The sequence below is a fragment of the Erythrolamprus reginae genome, chromosome 1 (genome assembly GCF_031021105.1).
Source record: "Erythrolamprus reginae isolate rEryReg1 chromosome 1, rEryReg1.hap1, whole genome shotgun sequence".
Taxonomy (NCBI): Eukaryota; Metazoa; Chordata; class Lepidosauria; order Squamata; family Dipsadidae; genus Erythrolamprus; species Erythrolamprus reginae.
The window spans coordinates 303,608,178-303,620,192 of record NC_091950.1 but is presented as its reverse complement, the minus strand read 5'-3'; the positions used below and the strand labels follow the sequence as shown (position 1 = coordinate 303,620,192).

The window sequence follows — 12,015 nt, the reverse complement described above, 5'->3', positions numbered from 1 at the left end:
TAAAAGAAAAAAACCCACTCCATTCGCCCCTAGGATCCTTTGCGTGCCTTTTCCCCGTTGGGAAGACTTCAACTCCCAGATCAATGCAGAAATTAGATACCAGCTACTTTGTTAGCGTCCCCAAAAGCCGCCCGCTTGACCCGCATCCAAGCCGCCCAGAGGCTCCCTTCGCTTCTCGCGTCCCGCCTCCCCCGCCCCCCGCGTTAAGTCAAAGGCGGAAGGAACGTCGCCCCCGTTCGACGAATCGGGGCATCGTCCCACTTGGCCTTGTGGCAAACTCGGCTGTCTTGTGGCAGGCCGAAGAAGCCGATTGCCGATCTCCCCGCACGACGGCTTTTTCCAGTCGCCGGCCGGGGGTGACAGAAGCGCAGTCGTTTTCTTAGCGCATGCGCCCCGGAGAAAGAGTCGCTTTTCTCTAAGCGCCGCCGTTCCTTATCCCCGCCTGCGTCTCGGGGCAGGACGCCGCCGCCTGCCGCCGCCGCGCCTCTTACCGCCAAGCGCTGAGGGCGGGCGCGCGTGCGTCCCGCAGCCCTGCCGAGGTCGGGCCGCAGCGTGTCGGGGCCAGGAGCGCAACGCCACTACCCGCGAGCCATGTCCGGCGTGGATTCCTGCGGGGGATCGGGCTCCGGGGCCTGCGGCGGGGGAGCGGCGGCCTCTTCCTCTTCTTCTTCCACCTCCTGTTCCCCTGGTGGAAGCGGCGGCGGCGGCGGGCTGACGATGTTCCGCTGGCTGGAAGTCCTGGAGAAGGAATTCGACAAGGCGTTCGTGGATGTGGACTTGCTGCTGGGCGAAATCGACCCGGATCAGGCGGACATCACTTACGAAGGGCGGCAGAAGATGACCAGCCTGAGCTCCTGTTTCGCCCAGCTCTGCCACAAGGCGCAAACGGTGTCCCAGATCAACCACAAGCTGGAGGTGATGGGGGGCAAAAGCCAGGGCTGGCCGGGTTCCCGGAGATCGCGGGCCCGCGGGTAGGATGGATAGATAGATACACATAGGTAGACAGACAGACAGATTACATGGATAGATAGATAGGTAGATAGATAGATAGATTACGTGGATGGATGGATGGATGGATGGATGGATGGATGGATGGACAGATTACATGGATAGATAGATTAGATAGATAGATAGATAGATAGATAGATAGATAGATAGATAGATAGATAGATAGATAGATAGATAGATAGATAGATAGATTACATGGATGGATAGGTAGGTAGATCGATAGACAGACAGATTACATGGATAGAGAGAGAGAGAGAGAGATTACATGGATGTGTGGGTGGATGGATGGATGGATGGATGGATGGATAGATGGAGATTACTAGAGTTGGAAGGGATCTTATAGGTCATCTTGTCCAACCCTCTGCTCAATCAGGAGACCTTATACAATTTCTGACAAATGGCAGTCCAATCTCTTCCTGAAAGTCTCAAGTGATAAAGCTCTCACAATTTCTGAAGGCTAGCTGCTCCACTGGTTGATCGCTCTCAGTGTCAGAAAGTTTCTCCTTATTTCCAGGTTGAATCTCTCCTTGGTCAGTTTCCATCCATTATTCCTTGTCTGGCCTTTGGGTACCTTGGGATACACTCTGACCCCCTCCTTTGTGTGACAGCCCCTCAAGTATTGGAACACTTCTATCATGTCTCCCCTGGTCCTTCTTTTCGCCGTAGAGAAAGATCTCTTTTGAAGGAAATGAGAATTGAGATGTCATCCCTCACTTTCCCCTCTTTGAAAGAAGAAATAGATCTTGGTGTTTGTTAAATAGGCGGGGAAGGAATATAATATTACTCACAGAAGCTCTGCTGTTGTGATTTCCACAGTCCTTGTAATGCATGTTACAAGTCACAATGGCACCAAGAAAAAAAGTGACAGGTGACTGTTTTTCTGTTACAACCTTGCCAGCCCCCCCCCCCCCCCGGGTTGTATGATCAAAATTCAAACGTTTGGTGACTTTATGGCAACAATCAGATTTATGATTATTGCTGTGTCCCAAAATTACATGATCCACCTTTTGCCACCTCCTGACCAGCAAAATCAATGGGGAAGCTGGTTTCACTTAATGACCAAGTTACTGACTTATCAACTGCAGCAATTCTCTTAACAACTGAGGGGAGAAAAATCATAAAATAGGGCAAAACTCACTGACAAATGTCTCCCCCTTAACAATGGAAAATTAGAGCTTCGTTGTGATTGTACATCGAGGACTACCTGTATTGCCATGGGATGTGTACCAATAAAGGAGAATATTTGTAGCTCAGTTGAAATGAGTGGTCCTAGGTGCTCTCTAAGCATGTTGCTTTCTTGTAGATATTTCATTACCCAAACTAGCATTGATGGTGTTAACAAGGATACCTCATGTGCTGTGTGAATCTGGGCTTTTGTCAGCAAACCCAGGCCATTGTCTGAGATTATCATGTTTGAAGTACAGGTTTTGTCTATCTCTTAGTGATTTAGGGACAGTTGCTCTCTTTATAGCCTATTCAAGCCTTGGGTAATTTTAAGTGCAAGAAATCAATATCCTAATTTTAAAAAAAATCTTCTGGCCCAGTCTGTGGAGCCTGTGTCATATACAAATAGTCATACTTTTGAGGGACTTAACTAACCCTTAGGCTTAGTAAGATATTTTAGGAAGTAATGCTGTACGATAGTGAGATAAAAGATAATGCTGACATTCTGCCTCTGGTGTGTGATCTGTCTTAAGGATAGAGTTGTAAATGTGTTTATGTGGTGAAACTGACACTACGGAGGCCTTCAAGTAAGTGCGGCAGTAAGCATTTATGATGTGAAGATCTCTGATCTGTTACAAAACACAGGCCAAATATTCCCTACTTCAGCCTACTAGAGAAGAGTACTGTATTGCTAATTTTAAAAAAGCTATGCTACACAAACATGCGACATAGAACTCTGTATATTTTAAAAACTCAATCATGCCAAGTGTAATTGGCTGAAGCAGAAGTTGGGGAAAGGAAAATAGAAATAAAATAGACATTTGAGGTCTCCACGCCTAAGAGAGCACACTGTTAAAAATGTCTTCATTGTTGAAGAAAATACCAATGTAACTGCTAGCTAAATAAATTTGCAAATTAAGCATCCAGGGGCGCTTGGCAACAGGAAAACAACTTAAGTGTCTAGCCAAACTCTCCCAAGGTCAATAAGTATTCTTATCAAGTTTGCAAAGTGACAACAGTATTTATGTAGACAAACTGGTGGTTGAACTATGGCGCCAGTTAATATATTGCATCAATTATGAAAATCAATTTAAAAATGACCTGAAAAACAGTAATTTTGTAGACATAAATACTGTACTGAATAGACAGAAACAATATATAAAGTAATTGTTTTTTAAAAAACTATAATGTAGCAAGGTTTTTAATGTGACAATTAATTTTCTGGACACAGGTAATCCTTGATTTACAACAGTTTATGTTTAGTGACCATTCAAAGTTGCAGCAGCATTGAAGAGTGACTTAATGACAGTTTTTCACACTTACATGGTTCACCCCTATGGCCACGTGATCTAAATTATGATGCTGTGTAACTGACTCATATTTATGATGATTGCAGTGTTCCAGGGTCATATGATCACGTTTTGGGATCTCCTGACAAGCAAAGTCAATGCAGAAGCCAGATTCACTTTACAATTGTGTCATTCACTTAACAGCTGCAGTGATTTATTTAACAAGGGTGGCAAGAAAGATCATAAAATGGGACAACACTCACTTAATAAAAGTCTCATTTAACAACAAAAATTCTGGGCTCAGTTTTCGTGAGTTGAAGACTACTTGTATACCCGCCCTAATGTTCTTTATTGGAAAGTCTGCTACAGATGCATGAAAAAATTGTACAAGTTAAGGATGAATTATCTTTCTCAATTATCTTTCGCTGTTCCCAACAACTTCGCAGAAATACCGTACTGATAAAAACAAACATAATCTTGAACTATTTTAAGTATGAGTGGGTAGGTTAGGTATTTCTTAGTTTTTTAATTGACTTTCTGCCAAAGTGAAAAGTATCCATATTAAATAAGTTGTTTCTCTAAGTTATAAATAGACATGCATTTGTTATAATTTGTACTTTTATTTCCAATATGTGCTAAGTATAACAATAATCACTTGAATAGTTTCATAGAGACTCTATAAGGAAGCTAAACATTTACAGTAATTTCAATATATTGTGGGATATTATATTTTATTAGGACTGAAGGCAAAATATTGAGATGGTAAAATACTTTTTATTCAATAGAATACTATAATCTCATAACTCTAACATCCGGTTACTAAATCCATATTATAAGTATAATTATTGACAAGACAGTAGTTACTGTCAAAAGGCAAAAAAATATAAGAATACAACGATAATAAGTAGCAATAGGCATGGGTATCATTGGTAACAACATGTTGGAGAAAAAGTATAAGCTTCAATATGATCATTCAGTGATCGTTGAAAAGTTCTAATTAGCTTGATAGCAGAGTTTCTCGGTAGTTCAGAAAATTTCATCTGGAAAGAACTATGCCTATAAAAGAAATGGTGGTAGATTTTTAGAATTATTTCTTCTGAAACAGCACCTTGCTTTCACCAGATCACTTTACCTAGGTACCTCTAGAGGAGAGACAAGATAATTTAGAAAGACTTAGATAATGCAGACTAAAATGAAGGTTTAAATATTGCCTCAGAAGGATCCTTCCCATTTCTTGCATTTATTTCAACATTCTCATTCTTATCCTGTTAATGTGATAGTTTGTTGCAGTGTTTCTTAAAGTGAGGTCTTAGTGTTGGTGTAAAAGTCCTCATGACTCTCAAGGAATCCGTGAAAATAAAAAATTATTTGCTAGCCTATGCTGTAATATGATTAAATATTAAAATCCCATCAAATAATTGTGACACATGCATTCATTTTAATTTTTAAATGTAAATAATGATAAATGTAACCAATTCAAACAAAATTCTTTGGGGTCCTTCATAATTTTTAAAAGAGGAAGAAGTTCTGAGAGGAAAAAAGTTTAAGAAATAGCAATGTGAGGTTTAATGCATTATGTGAACGTAGCTATGTGGTTCCACAACAATCTCTGCTTAAGCAGACCTGACTTACATCATGAATCCAGCCATCATTAGACAATAATTTCTCAACATTCATCTTATTCTGTTTCCTTGTATTTTATATGTTGTTGAAACTTATTGAAGTCTTATTTTTTTTTAAAAAAAAAATTAAAAATATAATGTTTCCAATTCTAAGAATATTTGAAATAAACATATACCTGATAGACATGAAAAATTCTGACAGCTTAATTGTTCACCAAAAAAAGTGAATTTCCTGCCTCAACAGGCCAAATGACCTGGGCATGATTACTTTTCCATATCATTTTGCTCATTCATTTTCATTTTCATTCAGAGGCCATAGAGAAAATTGGCCAATTTGTTAGCTTGACTTTTAAAACTGTTTTGACTTCACCAGAAAACTGAATGCATATTTGGATCATCTGGAAATTACATGTCAGCTTTAAAATTATTATGAGGATCAAGGATTTAGATGAAACAGTTTGAAATATTACTACAAGTAGTCCTTGTCTTCTGGCCACAAGGGAGCCCAAAATTTATGTTGCTAATGGAGACATTTGTTAAGTGAGTTTTGTCCCATTTTACAAACTTTCTTGCCACAATTGTTAAGTGAATCATCGCAGTTGATTGAATCTGGTTTCCACATTGTCTTTGCTTGTCAAAAGATCATAAGGGGGATACAACAATGGTCATAAATATGAATCAGTTACCAAGTATCTGAATTTTAATCACATGATTATATGGATGCTGTAAAAGTCATAACTATGAAAAATGGTCAGAAGTCTCTTTTTCATTGTAGCTTTGAAGTGTCACTAAACAAACTGTTGTAAGGCGAGGATTACCTGTATTTCCAGGATTTGCCTATAGTAAAATAATGTCATGGTTGACTGTACCTTTGTTTTTTAAAATCAGGATAGTTTGTTCCCTTACACTGGTGAAGATTGTGCAAGTATATGTTATAACAGGATGGGTACATAAAATACATTTGTATATTTTAACTAAATAATAGATATCTTACAAAATTTACTTCCTTTTTCTGAAAGATTTCTGCCTCACTATCTGTTTTTAGAATGGAATGGAATAGAATAGAAAGAATAGAATTCTTTATTGGCCAAAGTGTGATTGGGCACACAAGGAATTTGTCTCTGGTGCATATGCTCTCAGTGTACATAAAAGAAAAGATACATTTGTCAAGAATCATGAGGTACAACAATAAGTGATTGTCATAGGGTACAAATAAACAATCAGGAAACAATCAATATTAATACAAATCATAAGGATACAAGCAACAAGTTACAGTTATACAGTCATAAATGGGAGGAGATGGGTGATAGGAACGATGAGAAGACTAATAATAATAGTAATGCAATTATTTGTTTAGCAGAGTGATGGTGTTTGGGGGGAAAACTGTTCTTGTATCTAGTTGTCTTGGTGTGCAGTGCTCTATAGAGTCATTTTGAGTTGGAGTTGAAACAATTTATGTTGCGAGGAATCAGTAAATATTTTCACGAGGGGTCAGTAAATATTTTCACGGCCCTCTTTGTTGACTCATGCAGTATACAGGTCCTCCAAGCAGGTTGGCAGCATTATTTTTTCTGCAGTTCTGATTATCCTCTGAAGTCTGTGCCTGTCTTGTTGGGTTGCAGAGCCGAACCAGGCAGTATTTTATTCACACTAGTTCTTGTATTGTCAGTATGTTAAATATAATCCTCCAATTGTTGACTCTGACATAATGGGCCACAGTCCCTAGAATTTCTAGCCATTTAGATGACCGTACTCTCTGACCTTTTCACCGTTGAGAAATATTCAAGTTGAAAAATGTCCCAGCATTTTACTCCTTGCATTTTATAGCATTTTCATCATTTTGGATCTGCAGCATCCCAGCTTTGAAATCCCTTGAAGAGTTACAGTATTACCCTGTTTCCCCGATAGTAAGACACCCCCGATTGTAAGACGTATCGGGGGTTTCAGGGGGGTCGGCTAATATAAGCCGTACCCCGAAAGTAAGACATATGTCTTACTTTCGGAGAAACACGGGGGTATTGCCGGGGGGGAGCCCGATGACATCGCTTCCAAGCTCCCCGCGCGCCCCTTACCTTCACCTCGCCGCGGCGCCACCGCCTCTTCCCCGGCTTGGCAAAGCGAAGGACGACGCTGGTCCGAAGCGAGCCGAGAGGGCGGCGGCTTGCAGCGAAGGCGCTCGTCCAAGCAACCGAGTCCTGCCGAGGCTCAGCTGCAAGCGGCCAGCGAGGCCGACCAGCTCCGAGGCGAGCGACCGGAGCTGCGCCCTCCTTCGCCCGCCTACTTTCCGGCAGGCAGGTGGGGCTGCCCAACTGCGCAGAGCGGCTCCTCCCCTCCAGACACACGCTTCCCCGACACGCGTCTGTGGCTCCACGTGTGCACGCCGCTTGGAGCCCTGAGGTTGAACTTGGAAAAGGGCTCACGAGGCTCCTGTCCCGCGGCTGCCCTTCTGGACTCTGGGGAGATGCCTTCGGGAACGCGACCCTTTCAATTTTTTTCCAATGTAAGACATACCCCGAAAGTAAGACGTAGTAGGGCTTTTGGGGGTAAAAAGAAAGTAAGACACTGTCTTACTTTCGGGGAAACACGGTAGAACAAAAGATAGAAAAGGGAACTGCTACTTCCAAGTATAATTTCTTTGGTTCTATAGTATGCTTTTGTTTGGGCATTTTTATTACAGTAGTCCCTCGCTATATGACGCTTCACCTACCGTGGCTTCACTTCATCGTGAGTTTTGAAGTCAGCATTAGCACAGATACGGCGCTTAGAGGTTTGGACAAGCACTCAGCTCATGCTCAGAGAGAAGCTTCATTTGAATCATTTCACCACACAAACAAGCGCTAGAATAATTCCAGCGGGACTCCCGAATGATGAGCGGGGCGGGGACTGAGCTCCGGCAGAGGCCTGTCCCCTCGTTCAACCCGCCTCGCCAGTGCCGAGAAGGCAGTCTTTGGAGGCGCACTTAGTGGTTGGCGGCGGCATGCTTGGGGTTGTAGAAAGAGCTCCTGGCAGCGTGCAAATGAGCAAGCGCGCGCAAAGAAAGGAACACGATGTGGCGGGGATTTACAGACTGGGCTCGAGGGTGGAAGAGGAAGTGCTGGGCGGGTGGAGGGGGGGAAAAAAAGAAGAGAGAGAGAGAGAGAGAAAGAACCAGCCGCGGCAGCTCACCAGGGACTTTCCAGCCGGGGCAAGGCAAAAAAGACAACGTTTGGCCGAACTGCTGCAAAGAACAGCAGTGGGTCGGGAATGCTCGGGGGCCGCGATTCTTTTGCCCCCCTCCCCTTCTTTTCCTCAGGCGCAGAGTAAGTAGTAGTGGGGGGGAAAGGTTAGCTGTTGCTCGCCTCCAGGCATCCGGAGCTGGTGGGAAGGAGGATAAATTCCCCATCGCGGATTTCACCTATCGCGGCCGGGTCTGGAACGTAACACCCGCGATAGGTGAGGTCTTACTGTATTGTCTGCGGTTTAGAAAGGCTAAAAGGTTATACCGAGATTTTTCAATCTGAGAAGCTTGTGAGCTAGCATAATGAATTCAAAACTAAATTATGTTGTAAACATTTTAATAATTTGATTATGGCTGTTCAAATGTTAATGTTACTATTGACCTCTAAGAAATGTGATAGACGAATGATTTCACATGTATCTCCTTATTGCTTTAATCAGAAGAAATACACTGTAAAACAATTGATTATTCGTGTATGGATAAAAACCAGAGCATGTACTGTAGGTTTGTCTTCTGATCCAGGGTTTATTAGTCCAATAATTTTTAGATTGACTTTACATTGTACCCTAAGATATTTCAGCAGTGTATTAGTATTGATGAGAACTAAATGTTTATAGTGAATACTAGCCTCCTAATTTTTTTTTTTTAATGGAACGTGAGTTAAGTTTGATTTTCTTTCATTGCGTAAGTACTTTCAAAAACACTAACCAGCAACTCTTCGACATGCCATATGAATCTTTGTAATAAATGACAGGATAAAATGAAATACAGCTTTAAAATGTATTCTTACCTTTTCCTTGTATTTCTACAATAAATATATGCATGTCTTTAGAGTGATGGGCAACATTTTGTTCTTAGGAAATCAGTCCTGTTAAAGAATTGAAAGGAAAAAAAACTTCTCAGTATTTTGATATCCTTATAGCCAATTTATGCAATATATTTCTCCAAATTTGAAACTATAACACATTTGTTACTCAGTCATTCCAAAGCAGGTCTGTTTTTTACATTCTTACAACTATGAGAGTAATCAACATTTTTTTAAAAATGAAAATACATTGTAACATGACATCATTGTTTAGATTGTTATAGAATTTAGTCTATTTGGGGATGATAAACCTAAATATTTTGTTCAACATTACCTGTGAATCTGAAATTAGTTTTCCTGTTTATCCATTTCAGTGGTTACTGGAAAATCAAAGGATGCTAAAGTTAGTACACATACCTGCAATCTTAGAAATCAAAACAAAATAAAAACACAGAGTAAATGAGTAGAACACTGGAATCCAAAATGCCAATAAAAATAAGTTGTGTGAAAACATAAGCTTGCATAATTCTAATTATAGAATAACAGACATGTTTGGAAAACAATAAATCAATATTATCTATTACTTGTATTGAAATATAGCCCCCTAGATTTGCCAAAACTGCAAGATGGGCAGTGTATAAATAAAATAAATATTTTGAAATATGCCCAAGATGTGAACTTGATTGTGTATTCCCTTTGAACCTAATATCATCAGATTCAAATCCTAAAATTTATTAGATGCTCATAAAGATAATTCAAAGGTCTTAGTCAAGGACTTGGACCACGTACATTTTTAAATAGGCAATAATGAATCTGAATTCCCAAATGTGTTACTGAAGCACCCTATTGGCTTGTGAGGCTTCAGTAAACTAACCATTCATGGCCTAAGAATTTTACGTTCTAACTGTTAGAATGTTTCTAAATTTACTTGGAATTTAAACAGGCATTGTTCTACACATAGTTTTGACAATCAGTTCAAGCACTCCTATTGTATCTCTTAGTATGTCTGATTCTTATTCAAAAATTCTTTAGGGTATATTTAATGTATACTCAGAAAATTAATGGGAAATGGTTGTCTTATGACAGTTGATAATCCTTGGCACAAAGATTTAATTATTAAAATTTTATAAATGAAACAAATTCAGGAATAAAATAATCTTTTCCATTCAGAGTTTTGTAAATTATAACCATTGTTTCTAAATCAATGTTAGCACGCATTATTTATGATGAATAATGTATTATTACAATATAAAACAAGCAATTTAAGGAAAATGTGCTAAATTGACCAATATATATTAGGTTCTCATTCACAGTAATTGATACTAACAGTGCCTGAAGATTCATATTATACCTGATTATGACAATAGTTTTAGAATAGAGCGAATTAAACTAATTCAAAAATGAAATACTTCTAAAGTGATGCTATGTTATTGCAAATCTGCCTTGTTGGGGAATCTCTTTTACTTCTTAACAAGTTACATCACCATATTTAACTTTGTATATTTGAACAAAAAATGTTTAGGATAGTGACACTTTTGAAAAACCTGTAGAACAGGTATTGCTTTAAGGATTAGATTTCTTTTGAGTATTGTAGATACTGTATTCAGTTATGTTAATTATTCAATGACATTGTGTTTTCCAGGCTCAACTAGTAGATCTGAAATCAGAATTGACAGAAACTCGGGCTGAAAAGGCGGTATTAGAAAAAGAAGTACATGACCAACTATTGCAACTCCATGCGATTCAACTTCAACTTCACGCAAAGACTGGCCTGAATGTTGATTCTGGGGCAATAAAGGCAAAATTGGTGAGTGTTCCTGTTAAAGGGAAAAAAGTATTCTTGTAGTTAAAAAAAAAATCAAAATATTTTGCATGCCTGTTAGAGTTTTTAATTTTTACCTTGCCCATTCTAAGCAGTTCAAGGGGAAATATATATGTGGTTCATCTGCTTTGGGTTACTAAGATGCCATTTTTATATGTTTATCTATTTTCTTCAACAACATAGTTTACCACAGTGCAAATAAAGCATGTAAAATCAGAAGCATTAAATTAATGTGATAGTGTCAGGATGTTGTAATAGTGAGATAAAAAGGCAACAATGTGAGATCTGGAGATGAATTTTTGGCGTTTTTCCACTGCAAACTATCTTCCCTTATATACCTTTCTATTCCTTATCTCAACAACAGTGGAATTGATAAAAAATTCCTCCCTAGTTTGCTTCTAACCGCTTATCCTTAAAGCATAATACTGTATACTTGATTCATTTTCTTAAAGGTTCTTCAATTTACACTTCTTGAGAGAATCCTAAAAAAAGAGAGGAAATAGTTCTGCATTTCTTGTTTGTGCTGCAGTTTTTGTATGGAAAGAGAGAGATGGATGTGCCATTTTAAAATGTAATGGGTTTTTTTTTTTACCTTTATGCTGCAGTCCTAGTTAATAACATAAGAAATATAGACTTAGAAAAAGAACACATTCTTTGTAAAGATTGTATGGGGTTTCTCTATTGTTGAAAATACTTTGTTGAGAATGATTCTTATAACTTTTATTTTGATGGATTGAGACTGTATTCTGGAAATGAGAGATATAGATAGTAATTGTTTGGATAACAGTATTAATGCCACCACATTAAATGAAGTAAATAGTGTATTGAGTTCTACTGTGTCAGTTTTTCAACAGACTTATTAGATTGCAAACTTTGGGTTACTGTAGTTTGATCTAACTTAGCTTGGTACTTTGGCCAATATTTCTAATTATGATACTTTTTTTCTCTCATCTTAAGTCTGCCTGTTCTTTGGAGGATATGGTAAGTTAATTTGATGCCTTCATCCATATTTAAATTCAAAACTGCACAGGAGTTTTGTACATATTTTGGCCCTGATATTTAATGATCGTTAATCTCAAATATATTTT

General features: G+C 39.1%; 1 protein-coding gene across 2 annotated transcripts in view; it reads left to right on the top strand.

The window, feature by feature from the left end:
* The first annotated feature begins 334 nt into the window (after positions 1-334).
* The window catches only part of GOPC (golgi associated PDZ and coiled-coil motif containing), a 38,402-nt gene continuing 26,721 nt past the window's right edge, over positions 335-12,015 (top strand). Inside the window, exons 1-2 of one of the 2 annotated variants that reach the window (XM_070733425.1) lie at positions 335-915; positions 10,748-10,912. In XM_070733425.1, the coding sequence (XP_070589526.1) occupies positions 592-915; positions 10,748-10,912 (489 nt within the window). In that variant the 5' untranslated portion in view covers positions 335-591. The remainder of the gene's footprint in view (positions 916-10,747; positions 10,913-12,015) is intronic. The other variant, XR_011557414.1, reaches the window with a different exon arrangement.